We start from the raw sequence: 18,992 nt of genomic DNA, 5'->3' as shown, positions 1-18,992 counted from the left end.
AGAAACGATCCGCAAGGGACCTTTTTTATACAGAGAAGCCATGCTGTACAAACGTCGGCCAGCTCAGAATATGCCGAGAAACTAAAGGAAATGTGACCGAGAGACAAATATGTCCAGGATGGCTATAGAGAACCCCTACGATATGACCACCAACGCCACTGCAATGCAGACAGAAAATCATCCCCCATTTTGCGAGAGTCTCGAGACGAGGCCCTTTCAGGTATATAGACAACGAAACAATTCCACCATTGCTCAGATCTTCAGATTCTGCGCAGCCTTCCGAATAATACCTGCGACTTTGTCCACGGTTTGGTTAGCAAGCAACCAGTCGCCCGCATCAATGACATCACGAATTGCAGGAAAGAATGCTTCGTCGTAGCCGGACCACAACTGGGGTCCAAATACGACGTGTCGAAATTGGGTACGGTTCTGAATCTACAGTACAGTCAGTCACGTTGATGATGGCAGAGAATTCAGTAGAACTTACGCCACCATGGGGATCCAGATCCAGGAGGTCGGTCTCAAATTGAGCCATGCGGTTATTGTAGTCAGCTCTCTCATTGCCAAGCCCAATAGGCTCCCAGCCACTGGCGGCCAACACGGAATTCTCCCATCTTGATTCCCACTGCTCAAATGTTCCAACAGCACCAGTCACCTCGTTCGCAGCAGCTTTGAGAACGCTCATGTCAAGAGGTGGCTGGCCAGCTTGATTCGCGCCCTTATTCTCGCTCCAAGACTGTAGCTCATCGATCCATTTCTGAAGACTGTTCGCATAAGCTGCCATGTCGAACGGTAGAATCGGGCGATCCGCAAGCTCAAGAATGAGAAGAGCGAGCAGCTCAGCAAGCATCGAGTGATATACGAAGCCTGGGTCACCAACCGTGTCCATCCACTCGAAGTCGTCATAACTAGAATGATAAGGGAATGGTGGCCCTTCAAACGACAAATCCAGCGAGCTAGTACCTGCCATATCTTGAAATGCAACATAATCAGAGCCAGCACCAAGGCCTTCAAGCTTAGAGCCCTTTTGGTCCCAAATCTCGCGAAGTGTTGTATTCAAATTTGGATCAGATATCCGGTCGATGATTCGGTAGAGGATCTTCTGGAAAACAGGAGAGCCAGAGGCATGGAATTCTGAGCCAGTAACAGCAGTGTCGAGGTTGATATAAGCATATCCATCTCGTCTTAGGGCGTCCAGGTTCTTCTCCACAAACTCAGTTGACCCTATGAGATTGTACTCCTCCGCGTCCCATGACATGAATTCGATGGTCCTCAACGGCCGCCAACCTCGATCAAGGAGATCGCCGAAGATTCGAGCCACCTCAAGCATAATCGCAGTGCCGGAGTGAGGATCAGTTGCGCCGAACGTCCAGCTATCTCGATGATTGCCTATCATTATCGACTTCGCGGTTTGCTCGACGCCAACAATTCTTCCATAAACATTCCAGATAGGCTGATCATCCACTTCGTCCTGTTCGTTCTTCAAGCGCACAATAGGCGATGAAGCATCGCCGGTCCACCATTCACCAATGTCTGGTACACCACCAACCCAGTCATCAGGGCATTTCTGACCGACACCTTTAAGGTGCTGTAGCATGACTTGCGCATCGCGCCACGCTAGAGGAAGACTTGGTATCTGGACGAGACCGGGACTTTCTTCTTTCTTCATTCGTGGCATATTATGCTTGCTCTCCCAGCCTGGGGTCAAGACATCTCCGACAACCCAGCTCATCAAACTGACAGCGCCTCGTTGAACTCCATCGGCGGGCATATATCTTCCATTGGGTGCGACGTTGCCTTTGAGAAATCCATCGTCTGCTGGATCGCTGTAGATAATGCACCCCGCAAATCCAGCTAATTCGGCAGCCTTCACTTTCAGAGCTCTGTCCGTCTGCGTGCCGTAGTACCTCACAAGCGCAATCGCTCCGTTTGTCTCAATTCCACTGTCGGCAAGCCTCTTGAAGTCTTCTCTGGATCCATAATTGGCATAGATTAACGGTCCTTTGACATCGCCAGACTTGGAGTGACCATGAAATACGAATGTCTGGTGCCCTGCTGTCTCCTCACCTCTCTCGTCCTCCTCAAGCTTCGCGGCCCAAGTCGGCTTCCCGTCCTTCCCCAGGATCTCAACAGCTCTGCCTCCCTCTTTCGGATAATTGAGATAGACATAATACTCATCTACGGACACGTCTTCCAGGCCATAAGTGGTGAATATGTTCTTCACGTCTGTGGCCAGCGCATAGTCACCCTCCGTGCCAGCGATGTGTGCATATGATGTGAAGTGTTTCAAATTCTCGCGTATCCTGTGGGGGTCGACATTACTTTGGACATGTATTCGCACGCTCTCGGGGTCGAACATCTGGCTCCCTAATCGACGTGCCATATTCGCAAAGAGATCGCTCATAAATAGCAAATAGAGGAATCCGAGTACAAGGAGTATCGCAAACACTCGTCCAACGATCAAGAAAGCTGCTGTGGAGTTCACTGGTAGGCAAAAACGTCGTCTCGGCGTTTCTTCGTTGTCGGTTGTCTCTGCGTTCTCGCCAAGACGAACTCGGAAGCGCGGAAGTCGCCATCGCCAAGACCACTTCCATTTGGGTAGAGATAATGAGAAAGGCATTCGTTTGCCCCATATGGAGGATAAATTACGTGCGTGATCGTCGTCATCGGGGTCCATCATCTCGAGCTCTTGCATCTCTCGCCGCACATGCGCTGCTTCCGTCGCATCATCGTCTGAGGCCGAATCCCAGTGGCTGTCCTCATCGTCGGATTCTACCGTCGGGGCCCGATAGCCACCTGCTCGTCGTGGTCGCGCGGAGGATGTCGGATGAGTCGCGCTAGAAGCTCCTCGCGTGTTTAATAGGCCTTCTGACTCGAATTCGCTATGAGAGTGCTCGTCGACCGGTGATAGTGCAAGATGATCCCGATCTTGCTCCCAATCGCCCTCAAAGGCAGAGCGGCTATCCCCCGCAACGGCTTCATCGTAGGTAGGAATTGGAGGGACCGGGTCGTATCTCTGATTCTTGTCTGGCGCCATCGCGATGGCCTCGTAGGAGGGAGTTGATAATGGGAAGATTCGTCGTGGGAACGAGCATTCGGGCTGGGCTGGCGTGGTACGGGGATTGGGATTACGAAACAGTGATTGTAAGGGAATGCGGGCTAAAGAACGTTCGAATAAGGAAAGACATCAAGTAATAGAACAAAACAAGACTTCAACAATCGCCAGCCTAGTTGTTAGAAGAGATAGTCAGCATAGCAGATATTGGGGAAAAGGTGATCAGGAGGAAAGCTGGTTGTTACAGTAGGTAGTGTTATCCGGTTATCCCCCCGGAGGGTCTCTAACGTGATAGTAGATTAGCCTTGGCGAGTCCCTGTCCATGTAAAGTTCAGCTTAGTCATCACACAGCCACAGCTCCAACGTCGCTTTGCTAAAGCCTCAATTAAGAGGAATCGATCTAACTCACCATCGTCCTCGTCCAAATCCATATCCTCGAAATCCTTCGTCACCTTATCCACCGCTGCCTTGGATTTATCTGCCTCGTGGTTGGCGAGCAGCTGCTTAAGTAGACGGGCGATATGCTCCGGAGATCGGGTTTCCTGCGGCTGGGCCGCCTGTTGGGTAAGGGCCCCAGTCTGCTCCTGATCCTCGTCTATCTCCATGGCATCCCCCTCGCTTTCGGCGTCTGAATATCCCCCAACAAGCTCAAAGAGCTCAACTTCTGTCTCATTCCAGTCTTGAGCCGCCGCAGAGTTGAAGGCATCAATGGCCTTGGCCAGCGGGCCATGGGTGGTGACGTCGAAAGGGGGCCGGGGGTTGGCATGCCACTCTCTGCGGCCGTTACGCAGTGACGTGAAGAGATCTATGAACACCCCTTCATCTAGCCCGTTGGCGAATGGTATAAGCCGGCGGATGCCGGCGAGGAAGTACGGCACCGTCTCGGCAGCGCGTAGAGCACCTTGCTCATGCTGATCCTTGGCGATGTCGAAGATGGCCGCAAGTGCGGCTTCCACTTCATCTCGCTTCAGCGAGATCCCAGCCCCGGTCAAGGCGCGCGCCAGCCGCCGGTTTCGGATCCTGTTGGAGAGCAGCTGCCGGCTGGGGGGCCAGATAAAGCCCGCACGGGGCAGCAGCTCGGGAATTTGGTGGCGCGGATGCGATGTCATGGCTGCTTTGTGAGGACTGCTGTGCGGCGATCTTTAGGTAATAAACGTGGGTAGGAGATGGTCCTTAAGGTAATCAACGCGGTTATAATGGGTGGGAGGGCGATGGGGTAAGCAACGGTAGGTCGGTAGTGCTTGGTAGGTATACCTTGGGCAGACTACGGCACTTATAATTGCTAATTTGGGTAAACAAACGAGGTAAGTGAGGCAAAAGCTCTGAAGTGAGAATTATCTGATCATGTGCTTATAGATGAATCTGCGTGGTCGTCATCCTATCAGGCTCGGGTCAGTTTGAGATGATGGCTTGTATCCTGTGCATATCCCACACGCCAAAGGAAACCCTTATATATCGAACTAACCGCGATGAATATCACAAGAGAGGGTATGATAGGAGCTTCAGACAGGATGGCGTAATGGTCATTCGGATAACTCAGTTATCTGCGCGCTACCCCGGTTCGATCCCGGGGCTGGGCAATATTTGCGCTACCCCAGCTAGTCTGGGGATGGGTGTCGAGGTCACTGGTAATTTGCATCTGCCATTGTTTAGGATACGTCCTTTACCCCAGTGCCGTGTACTCTGGTGCTCGACAGCGGGACAACGAAGCTACCTTTTTTTTTTTTTTTTGCATCCCTGAACGGTGCTCTTTATATGTGTTTGGTAGCTCGTTCGCGATCATACGCAACTTCGCCTTCACACATTGGTCAAACGAATGAATGTTTATGAAGGCAGCTATCCAACCAACAACCCTGCACACATGAGCTACCGGAGAAAAATTGCTCAATACTCGCAGTCGTATTCTACCCTCATCTACAAAGAGGCGTGTGGCATAACAGATATATTATTCGGCTATAGATCAATACTCTACAGTGACCCACCAGGAGCCTCTGAACTGCCTCCATTTGTGTCCTTTTCCCTCACGCCTTGAAAGCAACCTCCATACGTTTTCTCATACGATATGCGAGTGCACGTTTACGTGCTGCCGGGCTCTGAGTGAAAGCGGCGCTTCCGCCGAAGGGACCAGCACCTGCGCCATTCCTCACGCGTACAACGCAGACATTGTCAGCCCCGCCAACGCTCGCATCGCAAGTCATTCCTGCTGGCATTTGTACCTGGAGTGGAAAATCTGTTGTGGTGGCCAGAGACAGGCCCTGAATACCAAGCCCTGGAACATCCTGGGTCACCTCGGCGTTTTGGAAGGCAGACATATCAGTGCCACCAGAGGTGCCGTCGACCATGGCCTCAAGAGGGCCAGCACCATCTTGGTTGATCTGATGAGAATGAGTCAGTCTATTGAATATGCGAGCAGTAGTGTGCATGAGGCATACCTGACGGTAGGTCATGGTGATAGTGCCGTCGTCAGCACAGGTAGGCAGGCCCTCGGTGGCACCTGTGCCGGCAGTGGCTGCAACATTGCTTTCAGGAGGTCCAGTGTTCTTATCGCCATCACCGCCGGCACCAAACAGCCCGGCGAGACCACCGGCGAGCCGACCCAGTTGTCGTGGGGCTGATTTGCCTCGGGCAGCGTTCTTGCTAGCTTTGGACGCGACAGGTGTGCCAGATAGATCATCTTCCACACCTACTCCACTACCATTGTTGGTTGGCGCAGAGGCAGCACCCATGAAACTCTGGATCATCGTAGCGGCATCGATGGGCCCATTGCCTTGGGTTCGGCCCAGAGGTCCAACTTCACCACTATTGATCTCTCTATCGCGAATGATGGCCGTGTCTGCTTGAGAGCCACAACCATTAGAAGAGCAGTCCCGAGGCGTGCCATCAGCAACTATGACAAGTCAGCAACTATGTTCCTGCGGATGACATCATGGGAATATTATTGATGAACCAACCTGACAAGCCGGGCATTTCTACGCCATTAGCACCGGTGATCTTGGTCACTACGCCATGTGATGAAGCATGTACGACCAAATAAGCCAGTAAAATGGTAACAGAAATTGCCATGTTTACAGGACGTAAGTTATATCAAGACGCCTCCAGGGCAACAAAGAAGAAATATAAGATAGCTTAAAAATAGAAGACAGGTGCTTGGAAAGAGCAGGTGTTCTGCTTCAGTCGAATTTGCAGCGCGGAAGACCAGATAACTGAAGGGATTTCTCTATAATTTATATAGTTTTTGGGTATACCGCTTCACAGACAATTTAATGACAATCCTCGGCCCGCACACAGCCTCATTCACACAGAGACGATTTGTTTTGAGATTTGGGTTCTAACTACGCGTGAAGCAAACAGTGACAGTCTGTTAGCCAATCGCAACTTCAATGTCAATTATTTCGTAGAAGGGAGCGAAACAGCGACGAGTGTCAATGCTTGTCGCGCATCAGTCTTGGCTGTAATGGAATAAAGCTTGGCATAATCACGAACCTCCTGTGCTACCCAAAAGCCTCAATTCTTGGTCTAAGCTCGTCGGAGAATTAGCAAGTAAAACAGCCAAGAAAGGCCCGTTTCGGGTAATTTGTCTAACACGAAGCATCGCCATCGCAAGCTTATGCTGAATATGGTGATCTCCCGTGGATCACTTAGGCGAAAGAGAACGTGGCTCAAATGCCACAGATTTGCTCTGGGATCATTCGCACATCTGCACTCGCGTATTTCTGCCTTCCTCCAACTACTGTTCTCTTTTCTCATGTTCGAGGCCCATTCAGGACGTAAAAGGTCCGGGTTACCTCAAAGGACGTAGCGGAAGCCCACGTTGTCTATCTCCGTCATGTCATGAAATCCCCGTTCAATAGCCTCTTTCTCTTGCTGCGCCAATAATTCAGGACCGAGTACTGCCATCTCTCGATCCCGTTTCTTGTTTACTGTCCACATGTATGCAAACAGAATGATTACCATCAAAGTCTTTACTGAATAGCCGATTAATATACTATATAGGACATGCGTTAGCGATTTCTCGTCAAGCGACCTCTGGTTAAATGGAACGCATGCTTACGCAATGTAGGCGGAATGATAGAGAGGCGCTTCAGTATCGATGAATGTCTGGGGACCGATGATATTGCCCACGCAATATCCCACGAACAAGAAAGCCCCAGTGAGTTGCTTTTTCGTGTATCCCGCGACATTACTGCTGACCATGGTCAAGCTCATACTGAACCCAACGGACTGGAATGAACAGAGCCACAGAGCAACAAGTCGTCCCCATCGATTCTTCGTGCCATCATCTCCAGGAGATAAACCCACAAGTACTCCACCACATACTACACAAACAAGGTTACCGACTATCATGGTGATGCATCTCATATTCGGAAATCGTGAGCTTATGTAACCGGATGCCATCAGTGAGAGAATCTGAACAACTGAGCCCGGTATTTGCATGTATTGGGTTTGCAAAACGTCATATCCAAATGTCTGGAGGATGATGGATGTGAACTATCATTACATGAGTAAAGGTTATTTTCTTCTTTGTCGATATTGGGTACTGCAAGGAAAACCGGATTCAACATACGCTGGTCTGGGCTGCATTGGGTATTTGAGCTGCAATCGACATGATGAAGAGTATCCATGTCTTTGGGTCCCGTATAGTTTGCCACATTTGGTATCTCTTAAAGTGATGATTCTTGACCCCCTGTCTGTTGACAGCGACTCGGTCCACCGCAACAATCCTTTCACGCTCATTTAAAAAGCGAGCTGATGAAGGCAGATCCGGCATGAAAATCAAAAATACAATCCCCCATACGAAACTGATTGATCCAAAAATCAAAAAGACGTACATCCATTGCGGTAGGCCTGAGGTGATGTGTCCAATGGCATACCCTAGAAGCCCGCCAAAGATGCCTGCCACACCATTCATGGAGTAGTAAGTCACCAGACGCAGAGGCTGTTCAGCTCCTTGATACCACATAGCCATGACGAGCACAAAACCAGGGTTGACGACTGCCTCGAACACTCCAAGCAGAAATCGATTTGCTGCTATACCTGCAAAGCTTTTGCACGCCGGAGTGGTGAGGATTAGGATACCCCATACTACAATCTGTCAGATTGTTCTATCGTAAAAGGCTGGCTCAATTACCCATTGTAGTTCCTCCAATGAATTTGCCTATCGGTAGTCGTTGTAGAAGGTACCCAGCTGGATACTGCGAGAAGAGGTAGCCGAAATAAAATATCGAGCCGAGCCATGAATAGTCTTGGCCATGTAGCTTAGTTCCTTGTTTGAGGCCGTAAACACTAGCGAAATTAATGCTTTGTTTGTCTAGAAATTGGAGCATATAGGTCATCATTAGAAGCGGTAAAAGATGTAAATCAATCTTTCTCAAGACATGCTTCGCTTCTAGAGGATCAATTTGAGTTGCATCCTGCCGTTTGTATAAATCATATGTATCGTCAAGATCTCTCGAAGACGTCACAGAACCGCCCTTTTCGGGTATTCCCGAGAGAGCATTGTTGTGAACAGGGCGAACAGCGTCGTCCGCGGCTTCAGATTGTTTATCAGCCATAATGTGCTGGTTGACTAGGACGGACCACAACTCTCGCTGTAAAGTAAATAAATCATGTGGCTCAGGTGCTGAGAGTTCGCAAAGGAACAGCAAGCTTCTATTAACCCTATATCTATCTTTGCGAAATTTGCGTGCTGCACGTCGCGAGCACGTCATGCTCTTACAACCACAATGAGGGGGACGGTATAAAATCCTACCGAGTATTTGATAAGGCTAACAAGGTATAACGCCAAGAGCGGTGATGATCAGCAGTTGCCTTTTGGAGCAGGAGGGGGAACACATGGCTTCGATACACCCACAAGGGTTCGGGAGTTTGTAGCCGATGTGGGGTGTTCAAAATCGATACTAGGAATGGGGCTGCTCGTCGAGTTACTGCCACCTCACTCATCTTACGAGTGACCCTATTGCCGCTCTTAGTTTCACTTGACCGGACCTGGCCGAGATCCCGCAGATAAGCCATTTTTTACGACTTATTCAGTGGACAAAAAAAATCGACTCTCGCAGGAGATCACGGCTTAGGTTGTCGATGTTTGAGCTGCCTGAATGTCTTGACTAACAAGCTAAGATATGAGACCTATCATGGCACGATACTAAGGACAAGCTTTCATTGGGTTGTAGTAGCGTTCGAATAACCAATTGATTTGTTACAGTAGCATTATTGAGGTTAAAGGGAATGTCGATTCTTATCTGTTTATGTGTTGACATCGAAGTAAACAATGGCGATCAGCTGCAATGCGTCAACGTACTCGGATTTCTGGATCCTTTAGTAGTTGAATGACCAATCGGGAGAGGAATATATCACCTTCTCATTCTCCAACGTACTTAAAGTCTCGCCAAGTGACAGCTGGGCAACCCATGTCTATCGTCATGAGCGTAAACCACAAATATCTGCCTTGCCTGTAATTGTATCCCTCTTGATCTTGGAAACCGCGAACTCAACCTTCTTCCAGATATCAGAACTCCAATTGCTCTTGATGGAACTGTTGCTGAAATGGCGAGCAAATAATCTACGCCGCTGTCCGTGCTTGACTGCATCAATCGTAGCAAATAGGGTATCGTCCCCAGGAGGGACTTTTGCATACCATGGACCTTTTAAGAAGCCGGTATCAGAATTGGGGTTTGGTCTCGAGGCCGATCTTGAATGATTCGTGGCACTCATTGGCTGTTATATGCGAGCCGCACGTTCAGATGTACAGAGATGACTTCCATCGAGGCTGTGAGCTCAAGTCATAGCATAGTCTTATTCAGTCTGTCTTTTTGACGACTAGTAGTCGGTTCAAACTACATGATATGAGGCTCTAGTCCAGCTTCGGCCAAAAGGCAGCCTCGGCTGCTAGCAGATCATTCCAGATTGCCTCGACTCGATTCACAAACAGCTCTTTGGGGTCACCGCCAAGCTTTTCTGTTGCTTTTTGAACAGATCCATCAATGATAGCGGCCAATTGGTCGACAAAAGCCGAAAATCCTTCATTGCCCCAGTTGGGCACGAACTCCTTCCTCAAAGCACCTCCGTCAGCGTCGTTGCTTCCGTCGCTTCTAGGATCTTGCTTGGATTTGGCCCACGTCCATGCTTCCGAGTAGACCTTTTCTGTGCCCCAGAACACAATGGCAGCCTCAAGCCAAGGGAGCGGAAGGTCCCTGTCTATTGACGATGCGGGATGAAGGGAGCCAAAGAGCCGCTCAAACATCACAAGGCCAGGGAGCTTAGCGGTGCCAGGCACGCGTTTGATTTCCAGTCCACCTTCCGTTACCGCGGTCGCTTCTAAATCGATGGACAGCCCGTACCGCCTAGCCACATCGATGAAGAACCGTTCTTCTCTCCGCAGCTCCGTCAAGGACTTGAAGAGCCAGTCTACCAACTGGGTCTCTGCACTCTCTGTGGCTGTGGTGACCTGCGGAAGGTCTATCACGGATAACGTGCGCCCTACAGCCTTAATGTATGCGTGGATGTAAAGCCGGTCATTGGCAAGCCATCTCCCGAGGATGTCCTTCGAAAGGCGGCCTTGTCCAGCAGCGAGAAGAAAAGGCGATTCCGTCGCGGTCCTGAACTCTGCTTGATTCAAACCAAGCAGGTGACCTGTGAGAGACCAACCTAATGCCTCTGGTGAAGCCATTTTCGTTCGGCCACGCCTAGCTGTCGACGCTTCTTCTCCACCGAGGAGGTCGAGAAGTCGCGTGGATTCAATATGTAGTTCTGACGTAGCTTGCTGACGTTGTCCCAAAGTTGACGTCGTCCTTACGCTATGGAGTCAATCACGTGGTGTTTCCAGCGTCAAATAGCCGTGATATGTGAGGATTGGAAGGAAAGATTCTCACGACTTTCCAAGGTGTTACTGACGAAATCTCGATGGAGTACTGAGGGGCAAGAGTGAAAAGCAATTGGCGGGGCTGCCAAGTGAAGGTTAGTGGGCCAGTGATATTTTGGTGCCGCTGGCTTAGAACGCTATGGCAAACATCGACAAAATCCAAAACAAGCCTGTTATTCATTGTTTCTCTATAAAATGGACAGATATCATGCTATATGGGGTATCTTGAAGTGCAAGCCAAGAGCAATGGCTTTCATCATCCGCAATCAGAAATTTCGCATAAGTCTCTTCCACCACGGTCGAGGAACGTTATCAAAATCACCCTCAGCAACCTCCTTCGCCTCCTCAAGATCTCGTCGTCGTCCCGACTGGAGGTCAATCTCGTGCAACCTCCAGTACCTTGTTTTGAACACGAACTTGTATCCGAAGTAAATGATTGGAAACAATGGCAGCAAGATATATGCATCGACGAAGTTGCCAGCGTTGAAAGGCGAGAGTGTTGTCCAGCCCTGTATGAGCGCCAGGAATATGTTTGCTCCAAGGCCGAAATAAGCGTTATATGGATAGAGGTATGAGACGAATGGGAGATCGTTGACGCTATATCCCTGGGCCTTCCAAGCTCGTCGGAAGCGGATGTGAGTGAACGAGATGGCGCCCCAGACCAGAAACGTGGAGACGCCACTCAGATTGACAATGTAGCTGTAAGCTTGACCGGCACCAGTACTGACGTTCATCATACTCAGCGCACCACATGCGTTGGTGAACACGATGGCTGGGATTGGAACTCCACGAGAGTCAGTCCACCCAAGAAATTTGGGAGCCTTACCATCTTGAGCCATGAAAAGCAGAGTTCGCGAGCCAATATAAATAGAGCTATTCACAGCGCTCAGGCAGGTGACGAAAATGAAGGCGTTTATCAGGTGCGAGCCGGACTCCCACCCAGCATTTTGAATGGCTATTGTCATTGGGCTCTTGAGTGCTCTGCTGCCCGCCTTAATGAGGCCTGTAGCGTTGGCTGGGCATGTCAATCCGAAGAAGATAGCTGACCCCATGTAGATGAAGATGATGCGCCAGAAGACCTGGCGAATAGCGAGGGGCACGGCGACCCGAGGATTCTTAGTCTCTGTAGCGGCGACTGCGACGGACTCGACCCCAGCGTAGAAAGTCGAACAAAACACGAAGACGGTGGCTACACCGCGGAATCCTGAGACGAAAGCACCTGGGTCGTGCCAGTACTTGCCGCCGATAGCAGGTGCGCCGGGAATTCCTCCGGAGACATATCTATGATGATTCAAATCAATCTAATGCTCTCGCAGCTTTCAGTCTCTGGATCGGACGAGACTTACATGATGGAAAAGAGAAAGTAGGCAACCAGCCCGCCCAATTTCAATAAAGCAAGCCAAAACTCGGCTTCGCCAAACGTTTCTACGCCGAGAAGTTGAAAGCCGAAGAACGCAAACTATCGGCAGATTATCGGTCAGCGCCGTTCTTACAGTGTTTAACCCCGGAGGACCAATTGGTCGCCTGTCTCCGAGATAAGGACGGAGACTCACCCAAAAGATCAAGAAGTACCCCCACAAAGGCACCTTATCGCTCCAGAAGACGAAAATGCTCGAGATGGTGTTGTACTCATTAGAGAGCACGGCGAACCAGATAATGTAATAGTTCCAACCAACCGCCACACCGAAGGCCTTGTCCACGAACCGATCTGCCAATGCCGTGAAAGCGCCGCCACTGGGATACAGCGTCGTAAGTTCGCCGAGGCTCTGCATGATGCTGAATGCAATTATGCCAATGACTCCGAACCCTATAACAAGAGACGCTGGGCCACCGGAGGCCAATGCACCACCAGAGCCGACAAGCAGGCCGGGGCCTATGATCCCGGCCAAAGCCATCATTGATAGATGTCGCGTTTTAAGCCCTCGCTTGACACCGCTATGCGGGTCAATGGCTCTGAAGTCGCTTTCGTCACCGGACGGGGAGTCTAGCGCGGCCTCTTGCCGGTCGTAGACGTCGTCGTCGTCTTTGCGCACACCAGACATGTTGGGTGTCAGTTGTAATTCGACCAGAGTGTTGGGTAGTACTGGCTGTTCAGTGGCTAGGTGCAAATTAAATCGTGAATACAGTCGATCATGAGCTCCGCACGGCAACGACGCAGAAAAGTATGACAAGAGAAAAACAGAAAGTCGTGGGATGATGCCATCTTTATCAACTGATAAGAGCTAGGCCAAGCTCTTGCGGTATTACTCTCGGTACCCCAAACACTTGGTACTAAAGCACGGGAGCTACCCACAGCTCCCCATGTTGCCGCATCGAAACGAGACAAATAACGGCCGCATTGGTGATCACCTTTACCTAACGGAAAGAAAAATGGGGGATGACGGTGGAGAGCGGCGCGATCGCGCAATCGGTCCCCCGTGTGTAGCCAAGGCGGCCTGCCCGCCATGAGTCCCCTAACGGCCCTAGCTTGGTGCTCTAAAGCAGCCTCGAGGAGCTTCAATTGGGTTGTGATGTCAGCCGCCTCCTCCCAGTCAGCTACAATGGCGCAAATCGCGGACATTCAGCACGGGCACTGACCGCAGCAAAACTCTTCAACCTTTTGATAGCAGCCATTAGGATCACAAGCATCGAACCAGGAAAATTCAATTAACAAAAGTTGAAGATCGGTTCGCGTAGCTGTGATGGCGTCATTCAGCCACTTCAAACACATAAACCCGCAAGACTAATAATCCCGCAGATTGTACCGCGGAATTATGACTGGCGAACGAGTCATTACAGTTTTTGTTCCTTTTACTAGAAGTGCTCACACAATTGTTGCAACCATAGATGTAATTTATCTTCGTGAAAGTCATGGCACGTTCGCTGAATTCCAGTACAACTGATCACTAGCCCTCCCGATGCTAAATGAAAACAGACTACAGACTACAAACATTGTACTCTCGGTGACTAAACCTTGGTCTCAACAGTAACATTGACTTCTGATCCCACTTCGGTTGGTGTCTGTCCATTCAGCACTTCAATCTGTTCAAGCGCAAGTGCCTCGAACGGCATTGCACGCTCCTCCTTTGCGTATTCGCCAATGAAGGACAAGGCGTAATATAAAATGCTGGCAATCGTGCAGACGAAGAACCAGCTGAACTTGTACAAATGAACCCAGCCAGTCTGTCCTACCAACTCATTACCGAATGATGTGGCAAATCCCGGGATCTAGAGCTCTGAATCAGCTTCCAATGATCTTTCCAAAGGTTCATGCAAGACTTACGACAAAGGCAACCGGAATGACCCATGCAACGACGGCACGCCAATTGACGCCCGCGAAATACCAGTATCGACCTTCTGGCGTGTAAAGATCGCGGACGAAAATATTTCCTTTACGGATAACGAAGTAATCTGTGATGAAAATGCCGAGGAAAGGTCCCAGGAAGATGCTGTAACCCCCAAGGAAAGTGAGGAAGCCGGAGGCGTTTGCCAAAATGTGCCAGGGGCATATACAAACACCGAGTAGGTAAGCCACCCACATTCCACGTCTAATATTGAGCCACCGTGGGAATAGAGTCATGAAGTCCGCTCCGAACGGGATGATATTCGCACCCATATCACCGATGGCATTTGCAAACATGAAGAAAGCACTGCATATAGCAAGTCCAGCGCGTGCACCCGGGCCCCACCTGTGGTCGAGGATATCGTGTGCGAGGATCCACCTGAATCGTGTTAGATCTCATGCAAAGCTTTACTTCTTGCTAGAAAAGACGTACGGATTCCAATCCACATTTCCCCAGAGATTATACATCTTCGCTGTGGCATAAATGCCTAGTGTAGCACCGGCGGTGTTCATTATAGGTAAAGCAATGAGTTGTGACAGAACCGGCGACTTGGTGCTGCGCGCATAGCGAGCAATATCAGGTTGGTTAATGACCAATGTAGATGTTTTGCCCATGATGGAGTTTATACCACCAACCTAAAAGCATTTGTAAGCCGTTGTTTCTTGAAGTGACCATAGTGTCCACTCACAATAGCCCAGCCGAGCGTTGAACCGTGCATGGCTCCAGTCGAAAGAGGCCGCTCAGGGGCACTCTTGGCTGTTACCATGCAATATATAAACAAGCCTACCTGTTATCAGTAACAAACAATAGCTGTATAGGTTCAAGGTTCAACCAGGCTTACCGAAAATTGCAAATGGCATTAGGAAAGCCTCAGCTTCTATCCATCTCCTAAACTTGGGGATCGGTACATTAAGCAGGGGAAATGTCAGAATCCAGTAGACCATGAGGCCAACAAAGTCCGGAAGGGTAATGCCTGCACTCTCGGGAATGGTGTTCTTCATCAGCCAGAACGAGTCTCCAAAGATACAGCGCAGGAAGACTGCCGTGTGGAAGCCGCCTGACATGATCGATACACCAGTCCAAATAAGGGCCGTCATAACGCGCAGCAGGATGGGGAAGTAGGACGCGCGGAGACCCCATGGTATACGGCTCTCTACAGGGAAACCGAAGTGATAGACGGATGCGGAGCGTGAGTGAAGCACCATGCCTATGGCGCCGAACAGGTAGCCAAAGAAAATGCAAATCACCGCCTGCCAGTGGACGAGGCCAATTGCGATCAGGGCAGATCCCACATTCCAAGTGCCGGGGTTTATTCCATAGGTGGTCCAAAAGGAGGCGTAGTCGTACCAACCCCAAGTCCGATCCTTTGGCGGACTGATGTCGAGATCCTCATTCTTCCAGGGATTGCGCTCGACGATGTCGCCAGCGGCATCCTTCTTCGTCTCGATGGCTTTGATGAAAGCTTCTCTGCTGCTAAGAGCAGCTTTGACAGCTTCCATTCTGCCGCCGGAGATTGGTCGTACCATTGTGTGCAGGTGTCAATGCGGCTGCCACAGATTTCGAGATATGAGTCCGTCACAGTGACACCACGCCTGCATTCGGGGGAAAGGTCGGAAGTGTATGACCTTATACATATCGGCTACCAACCTTTGGAGATCCCCGTGAGCCGAACCGAGATAGGGAAATTAGATAGACTCTATCCGGGTGAAGATACGTAGAGCATTGGTGTTATCAGCTTTGGTTAATCAAGATAAGGTCATTGGTAGAGCGACTCGACTAGCACCTATGTGTCAGTCTGTAGCTTGAAGACTAACACAGTCCGGTCCAAATGCTCCCCATAAAGCAACCCCGTGCACATCCTAGAAGCGATAAAGGTAACTCCGCGTAGGATGCTCCGCGGGGAGTTCCAACGCGTTTATCTGGATTTTTGTTATGCGCTCTTCGCATGCTTTGTATCTGTTATCTGTGACATGCACGGCCTGCATGTGACCCTGTGTCAACCCCGCATAGAAGCCCGGCCGAGCTCTGCCCTTCTAGATAGACCTCATTGTCATGAAGTTTAGCTTGTTCGATGCTTGCTTCTGCAAGACAGCAGAAAGCGTGTAGGAGCCTCTGAAGTACCGTGTTGACGAGGTTGTCTTTGGTGTAATGCAAAGATTTGAAGTCTAATGAGAGAGACTTGTTACGGAACGTCTTTGAAGCTCGATTACCCGCGAAGATTGGTTCTGTTGGCTTTCTCGATAATGTAATTTGGTCGGTCTAACGCGATATTCTCGGGGACACAATTAATGTTGAAAGATTAGTGAGGTACTTTTAAAAGTCAATTCTCCCATCGAGTTTGGCATCAGATATTTCTTTGCCATACATCGTTTGCGTTTGGTTCGATTGGTTATTGCAAGCAAACACTGAACACTATTAGTGAATGTAGGTGGCTCATCAAGTGCTGATAAGCGGGTCGGCCGAGTTGCCAAAGTCTCTCTAGGACGTTATCTATAACCATGGACCGACTGCTCTTACATTTTAAGATTCCACTGTCCTTCCATGTCTGATGCACTTGTGATGAACAGATAGCGGCGAGCGCCGAGATCTTAGCCTCGAACGAAGAAGATTTTTGGATCTCGGGCCAACAACTGGAGACACTTATCCTTATCGTAGGCTGATACTTCTGACACCTTCAGCCTCAACGCTACGTAGCTGAGCTTTTGCGCATCGTCCTAGTGGATACTCGGACTAAGAGTGGTATTCGATCGACGCCAGCTCTAAATTGTGTTTTATCAGTATTGCCGTAAGCTTTGCATCATTTGAACATTCGCATCCAGCATGATGGCCTCTTTGGACTCTTCGTCAAATGCACCTCCTGTTCTTGACTTCTCTGGTATGTTCAGACCTTGATCGGCCAGTCAACAGAGGCATGCTCTTACATAAACTTGCATAGCCTTTCGGGGTTCCGATCCAATTGCCCGCGCCAGACTTGTCGAGGACATCAACAGGGCTTGCCGAGACAAGGGGTTCTTCCAATTAACCAACACAAATATCTCACCCGAGCAACAAAATGAGATTCTTGCTGCAGCCAAAATGTTCTTTGACCTACCTTTGGAAGAGAAGATGAAGTGTCACCTCTCAACGAATAAATACCATCGAGGCTATGAACAGATCGGCGCGCAGATGCTAGAGCCTGGCACAAAGCCGGATACGAAAGAGGCAGTATACTTTGGCGAAGATTTGCCAGAAGATCATCCCAGAGTACAAGCAGGAGAATTCAACTGTGGGCCAAATCTCTATCCCGATGGCCTTGGCCAGACTTTCCAGAATGCGTGCATGGACTACTACTATAGCGCACGAGATCTAGCCAAAGATGTCATGAGAACACTTGCTCTTGGTCTAGGACTGAAAGAAGATTGGTTTGACGATTTCATAAATGTTGATCCAAGCTGTACCCTCCGTCTTATACACTACCCGCCAACACCTACTACAGGCGAGAATGAGAGAGGAGTCGGGGCGCATCGCGATTTTGGTTGCGTGACCATTCTGTTACAAGACGACACAGGTGGCTTGCAGGTGCAGGATGAGAAGACTGGAGAGTGGCTAGACGTCACACCTGTGCCCGGAGCGTTTGTGGTCAATCTCGGGAATGCTATAATGCGCTGGACCAATCATCACTATACGTCAAATACACACCGAGTGATGAACTACTCGGGCAAGCATCGATATTCAGTACCATTCTTCTTCAATGGAAATCCCAAGGAAATCCTTGATGTCGTACCTGGATGTGAGGTTCGAAAGGATACGGCTGACAAGACCTTTGGGCCGCCATTGAATCAGGGTGAATATGTCCCGTTGACTTTGAAAGATTATCTCCACGAACAGTTCGTGACATCTTACGCGAGAGCTCTCGAGGTTAAAGCCAACTGAGAGTACAAAACGAGATATATTATTAAACTATCATAAGCTTCTACCGGATAAATGTACCAAAATCCACGAAGATACACAAATGAAGTCAATGCATACTCCTGAACTAGGGTACATACGAGCTAAGGCATGGGTGAAGCGACTGTGAACAGTAATCATTGGCTTGTCTTGTGGTTATCGCAAATCATAGTATAGAGGCGGCAGATGAAGAAAAATGAAGATAGTAACGACGATTCATGCAGGCACTGAAGTAGCTTAAATCAGTTGGTGTATCAACCTAACACTCCCATATGAAAAGCCGGAGAGCGTTGTTATCATCCTATCGTCTCCCGCATCCTGGCCGATTGGTCTTATATAATACAATGTGTGAGCCGCATCTTCAATCCTTTCGTCTACTTCAGTACTTGTCTAAGTTATAGTGATATCCTGAACGTGAGGATGATCGGAGGCTGGTGCTACACTCGAGTATGATTACAATTTGCTGGTCGACTGTCCAAGGATTGTCCAAAAGCGATAAAGCTGTAGTTTGCTTAAAAGGCCGCAAGGGCTCCCAGGGCCAGCATAGCAACGATACCAGCTGGACGAGAGTCAGCAGCACCCGCCGGAGATGCCGTGGTGCTAGGGGCAGCAGTAGATTGGGCGCTGGCAGTGGTTGGTGCCGAGGTAACTTCAGAGCCGGATGAGCTTCCTGTAGCAGCAGCGGTCGGAGATGTCTCAACAGAAGTCGTGACAGCGGAGGCAGATGTAGAAGCGGCACCGCCGGCGGCGGTTGATGTGGCTGGGGCCAAACTGGCGCTGGAGCTGACGGCGGAGCAGAAATCGGCAGCAGCCGGAAGCACGGTATCTG

At 49.8% G+C, this 18,992-nt stretch overlaps 4 protein-coding genes across 4 annotated transcripts; all 4 read right to left on the bottom strand.

Moving 5' to 3' along the window:
• Positions 1–252: 252 nt before the first annotated feature.
• Positions 253–4,164, bottom strand: UCRPA7_8179 (putative glutamate carboxypeptidase 2 protein; the record flags this gene model as incomplete). Its single annotated transcript, XM_007920698.1, has 4 exons — positions 253–435; positions 488–2,367; positions 2,650–3,105; positions 3,465–4,164. The coding sequence occupies 4 exons, from the start codon at positions 4,162–4,164 to the stop codon at positions 253–255; spliced, it is 3,219 nt and encodes a 1,072-aa protein (XP_007918889.1).
• Positions 4,165–5,076: 912 nt separating this feature from the next.
• On the bottom strand, positions 5,077–6,118 carry UCRPA7_8178 (putative cell surface protein; the record flags this gene model as incomplete). Its single annotated transcript, XM_007920697.1, has 3 exons — positions 5,077–5,430; positions 5,488–5,942; positions 6,007–6,118. 3 exons carry the CDS (start codon positions 6,116–6,118, stop codon positions 5,077–5,079), a joined length of 921 nt encoding a protein of 306 aa, XP_007918888.1.
• A 5,061-nt stretch (positions 6,119–11,179) lies between these two features.
• On the bottom strand, positions 11,180–12,955 carry UCRPA7_8177 (putative general amino acid permease agp3 protein; the record flags this gene model as incomplete). Its single annotated transcript, XM_007920696.1, has 3 exons — positions 11,180–12,194; positions 12,260–12,372; positions 12,467–12,955. The coding sequence occupies 3 exons, from the start codon at positions 12,953–12,955 to the stop codon at positions 11,180–11,182; spliced, it is 1,617 nt and encodes a 538-aa protein (XP_007918887.1).
• A 904-nt stretch (positions 12,956–13,859) lies between these two features.
• Positions 13,860–15,762, bottom strand: UCRPA7_8176 (putative allantoin permease protein; the record flags this gene model as incomplete). The annotated part of the gene is made up of 5 exons (XM_007920695.1): positions 13,860–14,120; positions 14,176–14,614; positions 14,669–14,871; positions 14,925–15,019; positions 15,078–15,762. 5 exons carry the CDS (start codon positions 15,760–15,762, stop codon positions 13,860–13,862), a joined length of 1,683 nt encoding a protein of 560 aa, XP_007918886.1.
• Between the last annotated feature and the right edge of the window lie 3,230 nt (positions 15,763–18,992).

Source organism: Phaeoacremonium minimum (assembly GCF_000392275.1).
Source record: "Phaeoacremonium minimum UCRPA7 unplaced genomic scaffold PA7_03_scaffold_580, whole genome shotgun sequence".
NCBI classification, from domain to species: Eukaryota; Fungi; Ascomycota; class Sordariomycetes; order Togniniales; family Togniniaceae; genus Phaeoacremonium; species Phaeoacremonium minimum.
Note: the sequence above shows the minus strand (reverse complement) of the source record. Positions and strands in the feature narration are given on the sequence as shown.